The sequence below is a fragment of the Aethalodelphis obliquidens genome, unplaced genomic scaffold (genome assembly GCF_003676395.1).
Source record: "Aethalodelphis obliquidens isolate GAN/ISIS:26980383/991018 unplaced genomic scaffold, ASM367639v1 scaffold22, whole genome shotgun sequence".
Lineage (NCBI taxonomy): Eukaryota > Metazoa > Chordata > Mammalia > Artiodactyla > Delphinidae > Aethalodelphis > Aethalodelphis obliquidens.
The window spans coordinates 23,319,963-23,342,868 of NW_020837966.1; the positions used below are offsets into that span (position 1 = coordinate 23,319,963).

At 36.3% G+C, this 22,906-nt stretch overlaps 1 protein-coding gene across 6 annotated transcripts in view; it reads left to right on the forward strand.

The window, feature by feature from the left end:
• CNTN6 (contactin 6) overlaps window positions 1-22,906 on the forward strand; it is a 290,317-nt gene that overhangs the window by 141,843 nt on the left and 125,568 nt on the right. For all 6 annotated transcript variants that reach the window (XM_027121423.1, XM_027121426.1, XM_027121422.1 and 3 more), the window contains one exon: window positions 5,487-5,662. In XM_027121423.1, the coding sequence (XP_026977224.1) occupies window positions 5,521-5,662 (142 nt within the window). In that variant the 5' untranslated portion in view covers window positions 5,487-5,520. The remainder of the gene's footprint in view (window positions 1-5,486; window positions 5,663-22,906) is intronic.

Below are 22,906 nucleotides of genomic sequence, written 5' to 3' on the forward strand. Positions count from 1 at the left end.
AAGGGAAAGGACAGGAAAAGATTTGTTTCCCCAATATGAAAGACTATAAAGCACAAGTTCATTTTGTACTCCCTTCCCCACAATTTGGAGCCACTGCCTCAGTTGCCCCATTTACAACGCCTGTGAAGATGTTCCCCTAAAAGGAATTAATCCAGATGGAAACTTTATTTTATCCGACTAATTTTTGTGGCTCCACTGACATGTTCCATCACCCAAAAAGCACTGGTTTTAGAAAAACATGTTGAAGACAGCTATGTACCATCTAATGCAGAAAAGGAATTTTCATTCTGGGCAAGTAGAAAAATATATATTTGCTCCTCACATATTACCTCTGAAATAATAAGGCAGAAAGTTCTGTAGTGTTTCAGTTCTTAGAATATTGCAGTAAAGGCAGAATCTGATCCACCTTGTGGGTGGACTTCACAAATTTAAAAATATATGCATGTATATATTATGCTTATATAAATCATAAAGATATTTTGTTGGTAAGAACTGCATATGCAGTGTGAATATAGGAAAAGTAGAATAAATATTAAAATCACTATTGATTTTAAAATCACTATTGGCTTTGGGATTTTAAAAGCATTTTTTTAAAGTCTTAATTTTTAGTAGTTAAGTTAAATCATCACACACAAAAAGCAACAGTTTCAGTCCATTTTGGCAAAATAAGCTGGCTTGGCGTGATTTTTATGTTCCATTAAAAATACCAAATTTCTATGTATAATTACTTTGATCTTAAGATTGTCTAGATTAACTAGCTAAATGACTTAAACGCACAAAGTTAAAGAGAACTCTCCTTTACATTGTATTTTGTCAAAAGAACTTCAGAATTTGCTTTTTACAACAAAAGAGCTGAAAAACTGTGTCTTACTACACTTTATTACAGCTTTCCTATCTTTAGGGCACCCAAACCAATAAAGTCCATCTGGTTGATGAAGATTACTTAGCTTATAAATTGGTTCACCCAGTTCATGGTTGGTGGTTTGTTTTCCTTAAATACAGAGTTATCTTACTTAACTTAAAATTTGGTTAAATATATAAAAATGTGATTAACACATTTTTCAGGATCACCTTACAGTTTAAGTTGGAATTTTATTTTTGAAAGCCAATTTGATTGATCCTAAAGATTGACAGAATTTGTTAGAGAAAGGAAAAAAAAAGTATGAATCCCTATAAAATAAGAAACATTTGCTAAGTACAAGTAAGATAAATCATCAGTCAATCATGTACTTATATAAAAATGTCTATTGGCTTATTAACAGGCCGAAAGATATAAAACTGGTTCTCACAACAATTTGCTAATATTATCTATGAAGAAAATGAAGAGATTGCAAATTCCAGTGTTGTGAAATGGCTTCTGTTTCTAACATACGTAAAAATTAGGAGGCTAAAGACAGGTAATTTAGCTTCTTATTTCTAATCCCCATAATCAGGTTTAGCTTGGCTCTAATATCATGGTATAAAATACTCATAAGCAAGAGGCTTTGAAAAAAGAGTGAGAACAAAACCAAGTTTTTAATGCTTAAATGTCAGACTAAGACCCAATTTTCTTGATAATAAAGCAAAGGGCAGAGGTATTTCAGACAATGCACATTAGCAACAAAATACAAAATTTAGTTTTAATATAATCCTTTCTAACTTAAAATTTATTTTTAAAAAACATCGTAACTGTATTCATCTTAGATTGTGTGTGTGTATATGAAATAGAGGGACAATCTTTATGATTCAGAGTCTAACATTATTTGAGGTTATTTGGATATAGTGTGAAGCCGTATTAAAGAGCCTTTGACTTAGATCCATTCCATATGTGACCTTGGAATAATCATTTCTTTCTCCTGGCATTGGATTCCTTATCCACAAAGTGAGGGTGTGGTTGACTTTAAGGTGTGCTTTATTCCTTTTAGTAAATTCCTTTAGCAAATGAAATCTCATAGGAGAAAATAAGCAATATTTAAAGCAGAACTTTGGAAACAGTTTAAAAGTAACTTGCCTAAAGTCACTTACAGTTGGAGTCAACACCTTCACAGACAGGATTTCAGTAGAAAACAAGAAGATACAGATGTCAGGCAAGTCGGCACAGAAGTTTTCCCATGGAAAGGATCATTCTTTATTCTTTAAAAAGCCAGGCAACACATGGCAATTAACATCTAACCAGGAAGCTTTGTTAAGGGAAGGAAAATGGGTTATGCAAAAATGTACTTGGGTAGGATTGCTTATACTTTAAAAAGTTTAGGAAAATCAGATAGTAATGAGCTTAGTTCCAGCTCAGAATATATCTTTTATTTGGGAAAATGAAGGAACACACACATAAATCATTTTTACGTTGGATACACTCTCTATCAGATACACTATCTTTGAATGTCATAGAGGATTTCTAACACATGTTCTCTGGACCTGGTCACAAGAGGAGGTTCCTTTCTGTAATTTAATCTACTCCAGTCACAAAGACATTCTTAAGTCTGGAGAAGCTCTAGGTCTCTGAGTAAAAATCATAAAAGTAGTTACTCTGCCCTTCTATTCTTTTTATTCATTTCCTCACTTGATCTTCTTAACAACCTCATGTGATAAAGCAGGATATTTTTATTGTGCAAATTTTATAATTGATGGATATGATTTTTGGAGAAGTCATTACTTGCACAAGCATACACAGCAAAGGAATGTCAAAGCTAGGCCTAGGACTCTTTCCACAGGGTCAATGGAGCCAACTTTAGTGCACATTACGATCACCCAGAGAGACTACTAAAAAATTTACATTTTTGAAGTTCTTCAAAGGTCTAGGGATGGGCCCAGAAATAGTGCTCCGTGTAATTCTAAAGCAAGGCTCAGTTGTGAAAAACACTCACGTGCACACACACACACACACACACACACACACACTCTCATGCATTATCACAGGCCAGCAAATAAATATAGCCCCCAGCCATTATATTCTTAATTACTCAATAGGGAAGGATGTTCACCAGAAAAAGTTCAAGATTTTAGTTCAAATCCATATGTTTCATGGAATTAATATGATATTAAGGCAGATGCTTAAAATAATCATCTATAGCATATTTCCTAGTTTGCATCATGGGATAATTCTCCTGGGCATGCAATTCTATCCGTAACGTTTGTATGACAATCACTTGAATTCATTAATACTATTTCTCCATTGATTTAAACATATTAATTAGGACAAAGCCCACACCACGACTTGAACCCTTGATCTATATGCACAGTTTAATAATCATTGTACCATAGTGATTAGAATGATTATGGGGATACTGTGAAAAATTCATTTGCTGCAGCTAAGCCAACAACTTTGAATTTGTGTTGAAAAACAATTACTGAGCTTAATTAGGAGCATAAAATGATGACAGCAGTTATTTCAGTGATTGATTCCAAAATTAAAGAGAGCTGGCCAACTAAGTGCTGTATAGCCTTTGCATTGAAAATGAAAGGGAACACAAAGGTTAAAAGACCATGTAAGACAGTATTACAGTGCTGGCAAGGAGAATATTCGAGGCTTCAGATAGGCCTAAAAAATAATAGTTTTCGCCATTTTCTTCTTCTGAAATTAGAACAAGAGGCCGAACAAATTTCTCTAGAAAAAAATTTGGCAGATAGCTCAGGCAAATGAAATATACTATTTTTGACTGCTGTCTTTCAACTTCCTTTATTAAAATGAAGTTGAGGTGCACAAGAATTGGCTAAATAATTTAAAAGTGACAGAGTTTGTTCAAAACCTCTGGATGATTTGATATCTGGTCAATCACTTCTCATCTTTAATAGGGTAGATTACCTAAGTCCGTATTTCTTTTCTACTGTTGTAGATATTTGCCAGACTTTTTCCACGGAATGTTTCAGAATACTCCTAAAAAAGCCAATGACATCTGGAATAATACTATAAAATGTCATTCCTTTCTTACAGTTAGCTACCTCTACCAAAATAAGGGAAGAAACTGCAAAGCTGGCATAGACCCTACAAAAATATGATTTGGAAATTGGCTATATTACATAGGAAGAGGCCACTCACTTGTTTTTCTGACTGATTATCTTAATTGAATAGTTTAAAACGGGCTTCCCTGGTGGCGCAGTGGTTGAGGGTCCGCCTGTCGATGTAGGGGACACGGGTTCGTGCCCTGGTCCGGGAGGATCCCACATGCCGCGGAGCGGCTGGGCCCGTGAGCCATAGCTGCTGAGCCTGCACGTCTAGAGCCTGTGCTCCGCAATGGGAGAGGCCACAACAGTGAGAGGCCCACGTACCACAAAAAAAAGAAAAAAAGAGGTTAAAATATCTCTTTTCTTAAATGCTTTATATGACTACACACAGCTTGTGCCCTAGAAATGTATCTGTTTAAGTATGTAATATTCTTATTTCAAAATGTCTGAATATTTTGATGGAAGTTAGGGGTTGCAAGGTGGCGGAAGTGAGTCCAGTTAAAGATAATTACTGGCTATTCATTCATCTTAAAATGACCAAATACAATTTCTAAAACATCTTATATTTCTTTGAAAATAAATATAACTGTTAGGCCTTTCTGATACTTAATTCATGTACAAAAAGATTGTTGACTAATAGGTAAGCCAAGAAACTTTTTGCAGCCTAAAATAGAAACTTCTCAAACTGCATTTGTTTTTGTTAAGGTATAATTTTAGTTTGGCATTTCTAAATACTGTTGAAATATTTCTAAATACTGTAGAAATACTGAAAAATATTCAGTATTTCTAAATAATGTTGAAATTAATTTTCCTAGTAAGAGACTAACAGAGATAATCATGTTCTAAAGTACTCTGGTTATTTTTGTTTTGTTATCGGCCTCAAATTGGCATTGTAAAATCTTTGCTGGCTTTCTTTGTGCCATTTCTAATATATTTTTCTTGGATTTCTATGTCTAAATCATTTTTTTTTTCTTTTTGCGGTACGTGGGCCTCTCACTGTTGTGGCCTCTCCTGTTGCGGAGCACAGGCTCCGGACGCGCAGCCTCAGCGGCCATGGCTCACGGGCCCAGCCGCTCCGTGGCATTTGGGACCTTCCCGGACCAGGGCACGAACCCGTGTCCCCTGCATCGGCAGGCGGACTCTCAACCACTGCGCCACCAGGGAAGCCCTGTCTAAATCATTTTTGACATTCAATTTTGCAGTATCAGTTGTGCGTGTTCAGGTATGGTACGTGTTATTTGAAAAGTTGCTATAGGAATAGGGCAGCCAGGTTTATTGACTGAATGTCTACTTTTTATTTCTCAAGAGTTCTATTGTCTCTTTGTACACATTTGGGTGAATGTTCATAATCTGTAAAGAGTAGAAGATCTTCAAAATAACATAGTTATTGATATCACAGAGCTCATGAAGACAATTATCTTTGATGAAACTGGTGGGATATATCCACATAAAACCATGTTTTGTTTCATTTTAACAGTCTCAGGAATTACAGGTGCCTGTTGTTTAACACAGGAGTGGTCAACTCTGTATATCAGAAACATGATTTGATTTTTTTTTCCTTGAAGGTGGAAGCAAAATGGCACAGATATTGATTTTACCATGAGCTATCACTACAGGTTGGACGGAGGCAGTTTGGCAATCAGTAGCCCCCGCACAGATCAAGATACTGGCACGTACCAGTGCCTGGCCACCAACCCTCTGGGAACAATTCTGAGCCAGAAGGCGAAGCTCCAATTTGCATGTGAGTTTGTGGGAAAAATCTATAATCTTTATGTTTCTAAAAATATATTTTTATTATAATCATAGTAGAAAAAAATCCAGCTTTGCCAATCACATGCTCTTTGAGAGCAAATATGAATTTATAGAGGCAAAAAGTTTTAACAGTGTGCATTTTGTGAATTCAGACTCCTGAGGATAGCTGAAATCTATTTCAAAAAAGGAAGGAAATATCAGTGTTATTGTATTTTGTGAATTATATTTAGAAATATCTCTGAAAGTTCCAGATATACATATTAAGATAAAGATTATATATATTACTCTTTTTTCCTTTTTCTTTTGCATTGGGTATTAGTATGCAGAGCACACGAAGCAAAAGCTGAGGGCAGAGATGTCTTTTGGGGGAGGCAAGTATTCTCCCAGGAAAAGTGATCATGCATCCACAGTTTGATGTAGGTGGAAATAAAGTAGTTGCCAAAGGCAGACTTTATATTAACTGTAACAATGTCCAGCTGCATCACAAAAATGTCATCCAAATAATTACCTTGGTGACATTTGGGGACATTAGCAGATGAACAACAGACATACTGCTCCTTATATAGTTTTTCTGTAGTGTTTCCAGGGGCTGAAATGTTTCATATTGGATCCAGGGAAAGCCTTGTTTGAAAGTAATTACATCTGTTGATATGGATGAAGTAGAAGCCGTAAATGTCTCCTTTTGTACCCCCTCCCTGACCCAATCCCTACCCGTGTCCACCTCAGAGGATATATCAGGGGCCAAAGCGTGAGAAGCTACTCTTTGCAGCCCTCATGAAAAGGTCTATGCTTCTGTTACTTTGAAAAAGTAATTATTTTGAAATTTAAAAAATAAAATATATGTCCAAAGCCCACCTTGTAGAACTACTTTAGTCATCACTAGATATATAAATTAACAATTGGGTCTGTTTCCCATTGCAAATCTTGTGTTCCAAATATGTGTTCTTGTGTTCCAAATATGCCTTGTTCTACACATAGTTCCCCTATGTTGACCATTCTGGGGATGGCATTGTTTCTGAATATGTATATAAGCATATTCAGAAATAAGTACACACACACATACGTATATATATGCATGCGGTCATAAATATACACACATTATACATATGTACATATATGTATGTGGTCCTATATATACACACATACACATGTATACATACACACAAACATTACTAAGTGTATCTGAATGTATTTATATCTGCAGAAATCAAAGGATAATGCAAAAGTTTATAGAGCTAAATGGAATCTGAACAAAGGCTGATGGCTGCTTGAACCTTACGGTAAAGATAAACACAATACTTGATGTCTGCACTTCAGCTAAGACCAGCACTTGGAAAAATAATAGCAAGCAAAATACTAATAAGAAACTTATTTTACAGAAGTAAACAATTGCTCCATAGACTGTCAATGATCCTGCCAAAAGAATTTTATCTCCTACTTGGATAGGCGATAACCCTAGAAGACACACACGATTTGGATCAGATTGCATAAGAATAAGTTTGACTTTCTGGCAAAGGAAAACACATACAGCACATTTATTTGCTATACCCTGGAGTTTCTCTAAAGCTATGGATTCTATCCATTCTTGAAAATAACTGAATACTTACGATGAAAATTAATGCACTATGCTTTACATGGCCATCTATTTCCTCCTCTTTGCTCCCCTTCTTAAACAAAAAATATATATTTTTATTCCCCTACATTATTTTTTCTCACCTTTTTTCTGCTTTTAAAAATATGTGTAACTAGAAGTTTTTCAAAGTTAAATCATATTTTCTCTTTGCTAAAAAAAGAGGAAAGGTTTCAATTAAGAAGAAGTTGTATGCTTTCATTTGGATGAACGGGAAAATCAATTCTTCTGTCCTTGCTGACTTTCTTGTCTCTTCACAAAATTTTCCTTTTTTTGAGTTGAAGGTGTGTGACTGTTGATCCCTAAAATCGTTTCTATTACTATTCATGCAGAAAGAAGAATGGCCTACATCCATTAGCTGATCTTTCTCCTGCAGACTTAAAGGATCTTATGTTCCAAGTCTTAAACTTGAAAACAAGAACAAAAACAAAAAAAGAACCACATCATTCTGCCTTTCGTGTCCAGTATCTGTAGTGGTCCCACGCCTGAAACATTTCCTGCTAAGTCCATGGAGAGATTTGGTTGAGTGTAATTATCTCTTGAATCAATCCTAAACATAACCAACATATTTTAATCACCTATAAAGTATCTCCCTTCATTTCCTGTATTTCATAAGTACTCTCGCCACCTTACTTAAGTCAGTTGTTCATTCCAAGTAGTAAATAACTTCTTTTCAAAAGGTGAAAATACCAGGTCTAGCTTTGCCACTGCTATTATACAACTCTGAGTGGTTTACTTTTTGTACAAATGAGCACAAAGATCTTAAAGATGAATCGAAAAGTGTTGATGGGGACTTCCCTGGTGGCACAGTGGTTAAGAATCCGCCTGCCAATGCAGGGAACATGGGTTTGAGCCCTGATCCAGGAAGATCCCACATGCCGTGAAGCAACTAAGCCCACGAGCCACAACTACTGAGCCCACGTGCCACAACTACTGAAGCCCACACGCCTAGAGCCCATGCTCCGCAACAAGAGAAGCCACTGCAATGAGAAGCCCATGCACCACAATGAAGAGTAGTCCCAGCTCACTGCAACTAGAGAAAGCCCACAGGCAGCAAGGAAGGCCCAGTGCAGCCAAAAATAAATAAATAAATAAAAACATCCTTTAAAAAAGAAAAAAAAAACACCATAAGTCAAGACATAGATCATGGAAAAAAGCAGAAAGCTTTCTATTTAAAAAAAAAAAAAAATGTGTTGATGACTTACAGCCCAGAAGACTCCACTTACAAATTCTTTCTTCTAATCTCATTTAAGAGATACAGGATATTAATTTTGCAAAATAGGTTTTCTGAAATTTCGTTCAAAGAAATTACATTTGTATCCACATGCAAATCTATGCATATGCATAATCTCATTAATAAGGTTACTCTTCCAAAAAGAGAGGAAGGGAAAGAGAGAGGCAGAGAAATAGAGAGACAGAGAGAAGAGAGGCAGAAAGAAAAAGAGAGAACATAATAGAAGAGAAATATCCAATTGGGAATTTGTTTCTCTATGAAAACATCCTGAACATCACTAATCAGTACAGAAATACAAATCAGAGCCAGAAAATGCTGCTTCACACTCATGAGGATGGCTATTATTTTAAACACACACACACACACACACACACACACACACACGCAGAAAATAACAAGAATTGGCAAGGATGTGAAAACATTGGAATCCTTGTGCATTACTGGTGCGAATGTAAAATGGTACAGCTACTGTGGAAGGCAGCATGGCAGTTCCTTAAAAACTTGAACATAGAATTACCATGACACAGCAATTCCACCTCTAGGTAAATGCCCCAAAGGATGGAAGGGACTCAGGCAGATGTTTGTATACCCATGTTAATAGTGGCATTATATATAACAGGTAAAAGGTAGAAAGGACCCAAATGCCCATCAACAGATAAATGCATTAACAAAATGTGGTATAAACAAACAACAGAATATTATTCCACTTTAAAAAGGAAATTTTATAATTCTATTATATGCTACACCATGTATGAACCTTGAAAGCATTTTGCTGAGTGAAATAAGACACACACAAAAGGATACTTATCGTAGGATTCCATTTATATGAGGTAAGTAACTAGGCAAATTCCTAGACAGAAAGTAGAATGGTGGCTTCCATGGACTAGGTGAAGGAAAATGGGGAGTTATTGTTCAATGAGTACAGAGATTTAGTTTGGATTGGTTACAAAATTCTGGAGATGGATGGGGATTATACAACAATGCGAATGTACTTAATACTAAAGAATTGTACACTTAAAATGGTTTAAATGGTAAAGTTTATGTTATACATATTTTACCACAAGTTTTTAAGAAGTGATATCATCAGAATTCAGGGGAATAAACGTAATCATTTCAGTTGGCTTTTTTCCCTCCCATAATTATCAAAAAAAAAAGAGTAAGTTTTCCTTATTAAGTATCTGTTCTGTTTCTTTGCACAGAAAAAGTAGAATCCAAATGCAAGTCTCCAACCAAATGGAAAGTTTCTAAAGCGCAAGAGCCGCACCCTCAACTTAATTTGAGTTCTCACCACTACTTTCATAAATTTTCAACATTGTCTATTTTGCTAGAAAGGCTTTTGTACCTTTCTGAACATCGCAACAATGGTGGTCAAATGCTAATATTTTCAATACAAACAGATCTGAGTTCAAATTCTATCTTTGTAAAACAACCAGTAGTATGATATTAGGTCACCTCTTAACAATATTAAGCCTCTTTTATGAAATGTATACAATGAGGATTACAGCAGCATCCACAGGACAGTGAAATGGATTAACTGAGGTAATGAATGTGAAACCCCTGGTCCCTTATAGGCACTCAGGAAACGGTAACTCTAATTATTCTTTTTATATTTTCATTTCCTCTCTCAAGTTGGCCAAACATCTACATATTTCAAACTGCTACAGTTACTCATAAAAAAATCTAGTTTACATTTTAAAACTTTCTCCAGACCAGCTGTTCCCTTGTTTTCAAGACTTTTAGGTATTTGACATATATTACCTTTCTTGAACTGTGGAACAACCATAAGAGGAAGATGCTATTGTTGTCCCCATTTTACAGATTAGAAGTCTGAGGCTCACTGAGATTGGGATTTTTTTTAAAGTATATTGTTAGAAAAACAGTTATAACTTGAGTATAAAAGTTCAGATTCTAAAACTTATGGCTTTTGTGTTAAGGTATTCAGTCCTTTTCAAACACTGCCCACACAAATTATGTGGACCTTTTTTCTTTATTTCATTTGCTATTGGTATAATCATTGCTGAAATAATAAGCCATATCTGTAGGACAGTAACCTTCACAATAAGCCTGGTGGTAGATGCTGTTGGTGCCGGGTCCAGATCCCTTTTAACGGGCAGTGGGCCCAGCTGTTAATGCCCACAGCTGCCCCTGTTCTTCAATGCATGCCCTAGACTCCCCATGGGGTCAGGATGGAGCTAGACAACAGCTGAGACACCTTCTTGCTTAGCCCCTTCCCTTGCTCTATCCAGTTTCCATCCCTCCATTTCTCCTGGGAGTGCTTCCTCAATAAATCAACACCCTGAATCTCTGCATCAGACTCTGCTTCTAAGGAGCCCAAAGTAAGACAGACACTAAACATTTAATGTAAGATATTTGATCTTCTTCTTGACAGAGAAATTGGGTCCAGAAGCCCTAATACAAATTTCCATAGGTAAGAACAAAGCTATACATCAAAATAAAATTGTGTCAACAACTCTGCTTCCTACCAGTTGGCAGTCAACTGTATAGTGCCACTTTGACCTTCAGAACAAATGAATTATGAACAGCCTTTCAGTAACTAACTTGTCCATGGGAGAGACTCTGTAGGTAAATACATTTAGATAGTTGATGACTTTTGTTTGCAACTTCTGTCCTGATGTTCAGAAATTCAAAAGCACCCTTGGAGTTTATATTAGACTCAGCCTGTTAGAGTCTGCCTCACCTTGAATCATCCCACCATGAAACCATCTTGAAATGCAGCCCAAATATAAAAAAAAACTCTGTTATGAAAAATCCTCCTAAATCAAATCTGTCTTTAACCAGCTATGTTACTCAGACAAGTCAGTCATCTCTGTGGACTTATCAAAAGTATGTTTTGAACTATTTAATTGCAAAAGTCTCCTTCAGTTCTTCCACATAAGATTCTGTCATTCCAAATTCTCAGATAGATTCTAATTTAAGCTCTTCTCTTCTTCCTCTACCCAACCTCAACCCTAAATCAAATTCAGCAAGTGTCTAGTCATCAAAAGCTCCTGTTATCACCCTGGTATTCTTGAATGATAACACCAGTTTGACTTTTTACAAGCTACACTTGTAGCTGCTTTGAATTTCTTTTATTTCTCAAGGACTTTGGTGGTAAAGGTTGAATGTAGACTCCTTCCTTTCATATGTATGTTAATGAATTACTCCGTACTTGTGTGAGAGAACATTGCATCTGTCATTGCTGTTTAAAATGTCATCCTTGAGTAAAAAAGATAGGCATTTTGAAAGAAATCCATGATTTCACTGAGCTGTATTTTTTTTAGACACTCATAATATACAACTCTACCAATGAATAGATCAACATTGGGATAAACGTTACTTATGAATAGGGCTTTTTTGGTCCTGCACTATTTAAAATTTAATCACAGATACCATTTCACATAAGTTTGTTCCATTATTGCTGGAGCCTCCTGGCCTAGCTAGACCGAAGCTAGACTAGTTGAATAAATGAATGGTCATTTATTTATTCATCCACCAAGCAACCAGAAAACACCTTATTTATATGCATCAAGCACTGTGCTAGGGAGTAAAGATTAAATGATAGATAAGAAATAGCTGCTCCCTGTCTTCACAGAGCAGGCAGGTGAAATCTTGAGTGCAAGAAAAAAAGGAAAGAAATTGCTAGCATTTGCATAGTATATATTATATAGCAGGCACCGTTCCAAACTTTTTATGTAAATTAACTTCAGTGAGCCTTACACAACAACCCTATGAAGTTACTATAATCCCATTTTCAGATGAGCAGATTGAGGCCACAGAAGAATTAACTAACTTGCCCAAAATCACACACATAAGTAGCAGAGTCAGTATTCAAACCCAGGCAATCAGAACCTGGAGTCCAAGTTCTTACTGCCCACTGTACCTCCTCAAAAAAAGCATCAGATGATGTGAGATGTAACCTATAAGGGAGACCAGAGAAGGAAGTAGTAAAGTTTGTCTGGATTGGACAAATGGCAAAGGAAGCCTTCCAAAGGCAATTGGGCTTGAACTGAGCCTTGGAATATTAGTTTGTGTTCCAAACACAGAAAGTAGGTGGAGGAGAACATTCAGGTTGACAGGAGAGTGAGAGGAAATGCAAATGCAAACAAGTCTCAAGCATTAGAGAAAATGAGAGGGCAATGGCAAAACCCAGGCCAGGGTGCCTGGAATGTGAAAGGCCATGATTTAGAAATAACTGGTTTTCTAGGACAAGGCTGAAACATAATTTGGAGCGAGGTATATCCAAATTTTGGAGACCCTTTATTTCCAAGCTTAATCTACAAATAACGGAATGATTGGGTGATATTAGGAGATGACAGAGAAACCTGCAGAACTTCCTCATATCATGAAGCTTTTAGGCAGAGGTACCAGGCATGAACTGCCTATGTTTGAAAAATATTCCCCACTCTATGTGACATTGTGCACAGGTGTGAATTTAAGTGTAAAATGGAGGTGTCAGTAGTACCCACTTTATGTAGGTTTACTATAAGGCCCAAATACTTATGATTACATGTAGAGCAGTGGGTAAGGGCACCTGATATATTGTTGTTGAGTTGTTGATGGAGAGCTTGGCAGAGGTCTGCCCATGCAACTATTAATAGCCCAAGTTTGGGACTTCAGTACTTATCCTATGAACAATGGAAATACTTTGATGTTAAGAATTTTGAAGTTATTTATAGAACGTTGCTTGAAAACGCCACATACTTTTCCCCTTAAAAATATCAGTCTGATAAATTAATGATATTACTAATATGATTAAAACCACGGTACACATATTTAGGGATGTTCCAAACCTCATTTCTAACACTTGTAGGATGGGGTTAAGGGATTCTTGCTCCGTGTCACAGGGTTGATTTTAGGTGGCTCAAGGTTAAAATGCGATAATATTTCATTTTAAAGGGCTATAAACATGCAGGCATTTACAATCACCATAATTTTTTTATCCAGAGAAATGCCAAGGGTTTTATATCTGCAATGCTGTTCATCTTTATTCTATACCTGTAAGCTCTCCTAAACCATGTTTTACAGATGAAGAAATTAAAGAAATTCAAAGTGGGGCAATTATGTTACTCGTCCAAGGTCACCAACCTACCACAGACTTAGAATTTCTCACATCTCCATCTGAAAATAATTTTTAAATATACATTTATTTGTAGATAGAGGAAGTAAAACAGAATCCACATGAATCCAAAACCCATAGTCAGAGAACAACAGAAAAGGTCTCCAAGTAAAAGTAATGATATCAAGGCCTTTGGCTCTTTCGAGAAGGATTTCTAAGATATCTGTATATTTGTAGGTGATGTGTATTTTTATTTCTGTCTCTTGCCCAGGGTCTGTACAAGCATGAAAAACAACAACAAAAACCCTCTCACATCTTAGAAATAAATTTTAAAATCTTCATTGGGTACTGATGAATTCAGAATGTCTTTAATATTTTTTCATATGTAAGAAATATAAAAAGAGTTATACATGATCCTGAAGATATACTGACAAAGTGCATTTATATCTGAAAAGCAAATTAAAACTCAAGAGAAGGGGTTTTAAAAATAACACTTAAAAACGCATTTGGAAACTGTAAAGGCTCTGATAATTGTGAAGTGTGTGTTAAGTGGGTAATGCGTATCTAATTATAAATGTAAATGCTAGATGGTTTTTAACCTTTTTTTTTTTTGTACATCAGAAAAGTATCTAAACAAAGTGGGTAAAGAAATATTTTTCTTTAATTTATTAAATAAAAGAAATCTGATAAATTAGTATTGATTTTTAATGATCATTTTGGAAACAACACTAAACAATGTAGCAATGGATTTAATATTCTGAATTTATCTTAATGTAATAACCGTCAGTGGGTATCATAAAAAGGAGAAGAGTTTGTCTTCGCTTTTAAAACTAATCTAAGCCTTAAACAAATGGACTCAGAGCAGCTGCATGGCTGAATTACAGCAAGCCACTGTTATTTTTATTTTTTTCAATCAACAGGAGAATGGATTATCCAGTGTTTTAGCTTCATTTTCTCTTCATCATCACTCCTGGACATCTATTTATGTATCTTATCAGAAATGATACTTTTTAAAAATGCATGCCTTCTCTTATCCCTCACCTCTACACATATTCAGCAGGACCTAGTCTTTTTGGTCCATTTGAATAAAGTTGTACATTCGAGGTGCACAGGCAAAGAGTTGGGGTGGGAGAAGACAATGTTAGAAAGTAAGGTATTCATCCGATCAAAACTGAGATTTTCTGATGTGTAAAACTGAGAAAGAAACCCAAAGCTGAAGTGCTTATTTATTACTCTTATGCTATCTGACAAATGATTTTGAGGAAGTTTTGAACATAGCCTGTAGAGATTTTGCTTTTGAGATTCATAAATTTGGTCAGGAATCACAGCAAAATTTTTATTTGTACTAAAGAATCAGATGAACTATTTTCTGGGGTTTATTATTAATGTGTTACCAAAATAGCAGACTAGAATTAGATGTGTAAAAAGTAAATTCAAATGATAAAGAGGATTTGGTGGCAACCTCTGGAAATGTTCATCATCTTTTAACGTATTAATTTATATACAATCTTTTCCAAGAAGCAAAACACATACAAGAAAATTGCAAAACATACATAGATCAGTGAAGCAGTACTAAACCAGATTCAGAAACAGAAAACTGGGAACACTCCAGAAGGCCCTCCCCTGGTCTACCCTTCCTGTTACTACTCTGTCTCTCTCTTCTCCACTATCTTGACTTGTAAATATATAATTAAATATTGTCTTTTTGAATTTTATATGAATAAAACCATACAATATATATTCCTTTGAGTCTGGCTTTGTAGCCGACAGTATTTGTGAGATTCATCCATGTTGTTGTGGGTAGCTGTAGATCATTAATTTCCATTGATATATAATATTTTATTGTACGAACATACTACAATTTATGAATGACTTCTACTCTTAATGGAAATGTGGATTGTTTCTAGCGGCAAAGATGAATAATTCTTTACGAATAATCATGTATCTATCTTCAGTACATTTGTGTATACATTTCTCTGTTGTATATACCATAGTGTAGAATTAATTATAGGGCATTTGGGTATGCATATGTACAACTTTAAAAGATAATGCCAACTATTGTCTACAGTGGTTTTATTAATTTATCTTTTTACCAGCAATGTTTTTTTGACAACACTTGGTATTGTCAGTCTTTTTTAAATTTTAGCTTTTGGGGAGGATATGTAAGGGTATCTCATTTGGGTTTAATTTGCATTTCCTGATAACTAATGAACTTGAGCACCTTTTACATGTGTATTGGCTACATGCAAAGCCTCCCCCGCTTTAAAAAAAATTTAAATCATTTTTCTATTGAGCTGTCTTTCTTTTTCTTAGTGACTGATTCTAAATATCAGCACAGTGTTGGTTTTATGTAGGGAAATAGCTTTTTCTACCTTGTGGCTTGCCTTTTTATACTCTCTTAATCATGTCTCTGATAAACAGAAATTTTCAAATTTAATATAGTCCAATTTATCGATTGTTTCCTATATGTAATGATGCTTTTTATAAAAAGTTTCAGAAACGTTATCCTGCCCTGATTAAATGAAGATACTCTCCTATATTATCTTCTACAGTTTATTGTCTTGTCTTTCATATTTAAAACTGCAATGCACCTGGAAGTTATTTATTTATTTATTGGCATGGTGCAAGGTAGGTTCAATATATATATCTTCATAGGGATCCAATCGAGCCAACCAAGATATTAAAAATGCAGCCCTTGCCTCACAGTTCTATAGTGCCATCTCTGAAGGTAATCAAGCATGCATACCCACTGCTTGGGACTGCATTTAGGCTCTCTCTTTTCTCTTCCATTGTTATATTTGTCTATCTTTGTGCAAATGCCACACTCAATTACAGCAGTCTTATAATTAGTCTTGATATCTGAGAGTTATTAAAATAGATGATATGGATTAAAACTGAGGCTCAATCTGTCAGCTAAACTGAAGGGGAAAAATATCTCAAGTAAAATAAAAAGGGAATAAAAATTCATATCATAAAGTCATATCCAATTACTAAACTTGAGCTTTTCAGTGGCCAAGGCAAAAAAGGGTTCATATCTTCCAGGGGATAAAAACATGCCAATTGTTCCTATAAGCATAATCGCTCTGACTCTAGAACCTGAGAGAAGCGTCTCTTGTGAATCCTCAGGAGCAAAGTGGGTGATTCAGTGGATCACATTCCCCTCACAAACCTGCTCAAATGCTTACAACATTGGATTTCTTACGGTGACTTCTTATATCATATCTTAAAAATAACAGCTCACATTCATTAGATACTCCTTAAGCCTCTTCCATAGCGTTAGTTAAGAGGCTTCCCGAACTATGTGCCTAGTTTACTATCACTGTAGCCAATGTCACTATCTCTATTTGCAAATCTCACCAACCTCTGGCTATAGCTGTGACACCACCACAGTAGGTCCTCTGTACAGGCAATAGAAATGAGTTGCTAAATTTTTCAAACTTCAGGTGAATCCAATGCTTGCTTTATTCACATATTATGTGGCTCTTCTTGGTGGAAGGCTCACAAAGCATAACTCAGTCCAGAGGTCCTGCCTACCTATTTCAGAAAACTAGGTTAGAATATTTTTCCTGGACATTTCTTGGTGTGCTTCCATGAGCCTGTGCCTTTTCCTATACTTCCGAGATTGATGGTTTGGGAAGAAAGTTGTTCTGCTTCCTGAACTGGTGGTGTTACATTTATGTTACCCCCTTCTCCATTCTTGTAGGAGCCAGGGAATGATGGGAATTTATAAAAATAAGGCACATAAGCATTTCAAGTTTTAAGATACTGAGTACATCCTCTATGATGGATGCTTACATATATATTCCTAAAAGGAGGTCACAACCTTCTCAACAGTTCTTTCTAGCTAAAGAGGATAATTTACTTTAATCCTTCAAACTACCATGTAACACAGAAGCTACCATTATAAACCCAGTTTTATAGACGAGGAAAATTAACTTCAGAGAAGTGGAGTAACATGCCTAGGGTCATTAGAAAATAGTGTAGGTGAGATGTAATGCCTGAGATTCTTGATGTTATAACCCACTTCCCTAATCATTCAACTAGTGCTTGTCAAATGTTAATTTAATATGCATACAAATCACTCGGGGACCTTATTAAACATAAGTTCTGTTTCAAGAGGCCAAAGGGGGGTGCCAATAGTTTAAGTTTCTAGCAAGCTTCCAGGTGACACATACGTTGCTGGCCTCAATACCATATTGAGCAGGAAATACAGTCTCAAAATAAGACTTATGTTAGTGCCTAAAGACAATCTAACAGCAGCATATAGAGGTTAACCCAAGGTGATATAAAAAGGCAGCTATGATATGGTCTACATAAATCCAGGGGAAAAGCAAATGTTAATCTATATTTCCAAACTCTAAGACGGCCATTAACATATTTATTTCCACATTCAAATAATGCATATTTATTGAGCACCTACTATGTGACAAACACAGGTGGAAGCAGTGAGCAAAGTAAACTCTATTTTCGGTGTTTGTGCACCTGCTCGGATATAACTATAGGCTTATTTAAAAAAATATATCAATGCCTTTGGAATATAGAACAAGAAAAAAATGTGTTTGAGCATCAACCAAAACAATAGGTTTTCAAACTATAATCCCGTCAGAAATTTCTACTCATGACATCAGAAAATGCAAATGAGAAAGTCTAGATCTGCAGGCATGACTTAAGGAGTCAACTGCAGGATGTTTCCCCACCTATTTGAGAATACTTAAGTTGACAGATCTACTTTCACATGCATATTAATGAGTTTGTTTGCATACGTTAATTCTATTTTATGAATGGGGATTATATAACCCTCATTTAATTCTTCCAGAAATCCCATCCATAAGAGCTACTAGAGTTTATCTTACTAGGGTTCTATCCCTTGAGCACAAAGGATTTATTTTAATTATTTCATCAGTTTTAAGCAAAAGTAATCAAATGTAAACAACTGTGCTACGGGGCTGTTCCCCCCACCAGTTGCCTCTCAGCTTTCTGTTTTTGTCTTTGTACTGTTCTCAGGATTCATTTAGAAAGTAATCCTAGTGTTTTCATTTAAAAAGGAACAAAATCTGGCTGAGTCAAACATCGAAGTTTATGACATTTCTTTTTGGCACGTCTAGAAGGTTTAGGGCCTTGACTATGGTTATTAACATAAATATGAATATTTATAAAAGTTAATACGTATCCAGTAAGCCAAGCCCTGGGAAAAGCAGTTCCCGGGCTTGCTTAAATTCCCACAGCAAGTGTGCGGCAGAGCCAGGATTTTAAACGTGGCTCTGACTGACAGCAGAAGTCAGGCTTTCAACACAAGCATCCCCAGTGGCAGGTGTCCTAAAGAAGCATCTTACTGCCTGTGGTCCCGGTTATCTCATCTCTGCCCTCCACCTCTCTTTCTGCAGTTAACAAAAGGAAACGTCAGTCTGTGGTGCTCCGAATAAGGTCCCTTCCCCTCAACTCCACGCTCTCCCAACAGAAGTGGAGAGGGTGTTTCGACAAGACCCTCCACCACGCATCCCCAAGCACGTATCCTTGCCCCCCTATTTGCCTTGACATTACCATCTCTGATATGCTGGGGATCCACTGCGCTGTACATAGGGCACTGTAATAAGCCTAGAGTTCCAAGGTCACCCCTTACTGCCCAAACCCTCATCTACACATAACTCTGCTTGTTCCCACTTCTGACCCCATTTGCCAACCCTCCCCCAGCTGCTAAAGTTCTTCCCTGGACTTCATGAAACGAAGTCAGTCACCAGCCGAATCCTTATACCCTTAACCTTTGCTGACTTCCTCCTCACTGGGTTGCATCACCTGAAATTTGGCTTTCATCTGAGGATGCTGCTTCTCTTGTATTCCGCCAAACTTGTGACTATTTTCTCCCAGGTCCTCTTTTTCTTAATATTTTTATTTTATATTGGAGTATACTTGATTAACAACGTTGTGTTAGTTTCACATGTACAGCAAAGTGATTCAGTGATACATATACATGTAACTATTCCTTTTCAAATTCTTTTCCCATTTAGGTTATTACAGAGTATTGAGCAGAGTTCCGTGTGCTATATAGTAGGTCCTTGTTGGTTATCTATTTTAAATATAGCAGTGTGTACCATGTCCTCTTACTACCCAGTCTGTGAGTGAGGATAGAGTGCCCCTTTTTCCTCAATGCCACTTCTAGATGACCTTCCTCTCATATGTAATGCCCCAGTCACTAGGATCATGGCCATTAGACTATGCTACCCATGTTGTCTTCATGTTCTCATTCCAGATCATCCCATCATTCCTTGGAGACTTTACCTCCTAGCTTATTGTTAATTTCACCAAAACACTCTTGTCATATTCTTGGCCTTTTCATCTTACACTATATTCAGCATTCAGTATTCAATAACCTGATTTCTCAGTTCCTTGATTTTTTATCTTACATTGACCTTGTTCATCTCTCTACCTTAGCCAAACGCCACCCAGTCAAGTTGACTCCAAAATCTTGTCACTATCTAAAATGCCAAGCTTCACCCATATCTAATTTTTCAACCTTCCCAACTCTGGAACACCACTTCTTAACTATCTAGCTCACTGCCCCTATTATAGTCCATGGACTCCAACCACACTGCGACTCATTGGATCCTATAATATATTAATCCTAACAACTACCCTCTGTCCCTCTCCCACCCCTTGTCATCATTCTGTTTTTAACCAGACTATATTCCCTGATTTACCTTTGAAACCATTGTTTTCCAGTTACCCCTGACTCAACTGCTCATTTCTTCCTTCATTTTATTCATCTGGTGAAAACCTAACCACGGTGAAATCCAAAACAGAATTTTCACCCAGAGAAAAGTCCAACCATGACAACTGGTCTCATTTTTAATTCATAAACACTGACATCAAGTGGGACCTTATTGTCACTTAACATTAAGATTAGAAGGGGAAGTAATCATGAAATTCAAAGATGTTACTGTGTTGGGTTTCTCTTCCCCCACAAAGTCTTCAAAGTCTTGGCCTCTTCTTTTTTTAATCTCACAACCTATTCCCACTTTTTAGACATCACCCAGCTTGCCTTTCTCTTTAAATACATGTCATCACCCTCTTTCTGTACTGAAATTCACTTTTCCTGAGTCTGACTGTGTGCTGTCCTCCAAGGATAAGCATACAGGTGTGTGATTTTCTTTTTGTGTGCCTTTTCCCTCATTAGCAGTAATCAGTAATAGAATGGCCCAACTACTTTCTTTCTCTAAAGTGTCTGGATTTCAGAATTCTCAAAGTTTGATAGTAATGATCTTTCTTTTAAAATTCAAGTTTCCTGACTAAGATGCTCATTTTACTTCTGGGGAATAGGATTTTGGAAATGCCAAACTACATGTAAAACTGCATGCAAAGAGGGCTCCTTCTTGTCAAGATGACTTGAGGAGACTCACAGAGACTGGTAAAATGCATCTGTGAGAACCTCCAAGTTGGGCCATTCTAAATCCTATTGGTGTTTGGCTCAGTCCAGGGCTTAAATAATCTTCCCAGGGCATCTCCTTAACAAAGATTCCCTGTTGGAAGAAGGCATTGTTTGGATAAATCTGGGAAGTCAGCTGCTTAATTTCTGCATTTTCTCCACTGGACTGCTAAATTTTATTTAGAGACAGGTATAGGAATGGATACAATGTGGATGGTCTAATCTAATTAATCTATTTCAAGCATTCTCTTTTGTCAGCTGACAAAACCCCTTCAGCATCAGTTCTCACACCACCTCACCTAACCCAGCCCAGCATCGTGATGCCATACCCTTTACTCTTATATTTTTGAAAGTAAGAAAAGGAATGTTTATATTTTTATTTATTCTCTTAACTCAGTAGTGTTGGTCTGCACAAAATTGAGATCTTAATAAATACTGAAGTAGGTTTTCACTCTTTTTCTTTATATAAATAGAATTATTGATGTTTATATTCTCCTCATAATTATATTTTGAAGTGTGGCTTTGTGTTTTATTCCTTTTGTTTTAAATCTTGGTATAAATGATATCAGAGTGCAATTCCTTTTGCAACGTTTTTTTCCCCCTCTACACTAAGTTTTAAAATTTAGTCATATTTCTACATGCTGGTTTCCTTCTTTCCTTTTAACTGTTGTATAGTATTTCATCACATGAATAAAATAAGGTTTATTCTATTTCTATGCAAGGATGGAAATAAAAATTTAATCTTACTTTTCAGGAACAATATATTACAAAGATATATTCATATATTTATGAATTCATTTAACTTGTTTTTACTGAGCTACTATCATGTGTCAGGCACTGTGATATTTTGAAGGTACAGTGCTTGACAAAACACACATGTCCTTGGCCATGATGAGTCTGTGTATGTAGTGGGAAAGGGATCATCTAAATATATACATAGCATAAAAACCTTAATAAATAGTTGAAGAAATTCTGAGAGACTAAAATGTAGGGGTTATTTATTGGTGGTACAGGAAAGTAGGACTCAAGATGGATGAAATCTCTGATGGATGAAAACTAGAGTTTATCCAATATCAGTGATAAATTGTGTTTTTTATACCTAATGCTATAATAATGCTGTTAAACAAACAAGGAGAAAACCCCTGTGGTATATAGCAGTAAACCTTTGTTTTTGGTCACAAGTCTTTGGGTTACTAGGTGGTTTTTCTGGTCTCATCTGTGCTCACTTATATATTGGGGATGGAATAAGCAGCTCTACTGATTTTGCTGGGTCCTTTCAGTACAGGCTGGGGCAACTGGACTGACTCAGTTCTTCTGCACAGAGTCTCTTATGCTCCAGCAGGTTAGTCTCAGCTTTTATCATAGTGGCTGGGTGGGGTTCCAAGAGAAAGAGAGTGAGCAAAAGATTACAAAGCTATTTTGAAGCAGAGGCTCAGAATTGGCAGATTGTCACTTCTGCTGCATTTTGGTTGTAAGGCCAGGCCAGATTAAGCAGCGGTAAAGTAGACTATACTTGTGATGAAAGGTCCTCCAAAGTCATATTGCAAAAAATGTGGGTATAGTGAGAGGCGAGGAATTGGGCCTAATTTGCAAAAACTCTCCTATAAATGATACAAGGGATGGCACTGAAGAAAATTCCATGTAGGGGGAACAACATATTTAAAGACTTAGAGGCTGAAAGGAACTAAGACGTTCCAAACCTAGAAAAAAAGGACATTGTGGAGTTTTTTGAAGAAAATGAATGGTATGAGAGAAAGCTGAAGTGGTTGGCAGGGATCAGGTCATGCTGGCCTCACTGCCCATGTTTTGGATTTTGAATTGTGTTCCAAGAACAATAGGACCCCACACAATTTTAAGAAATCGATTGCATGATCTCATTTTAATTGATTTTAT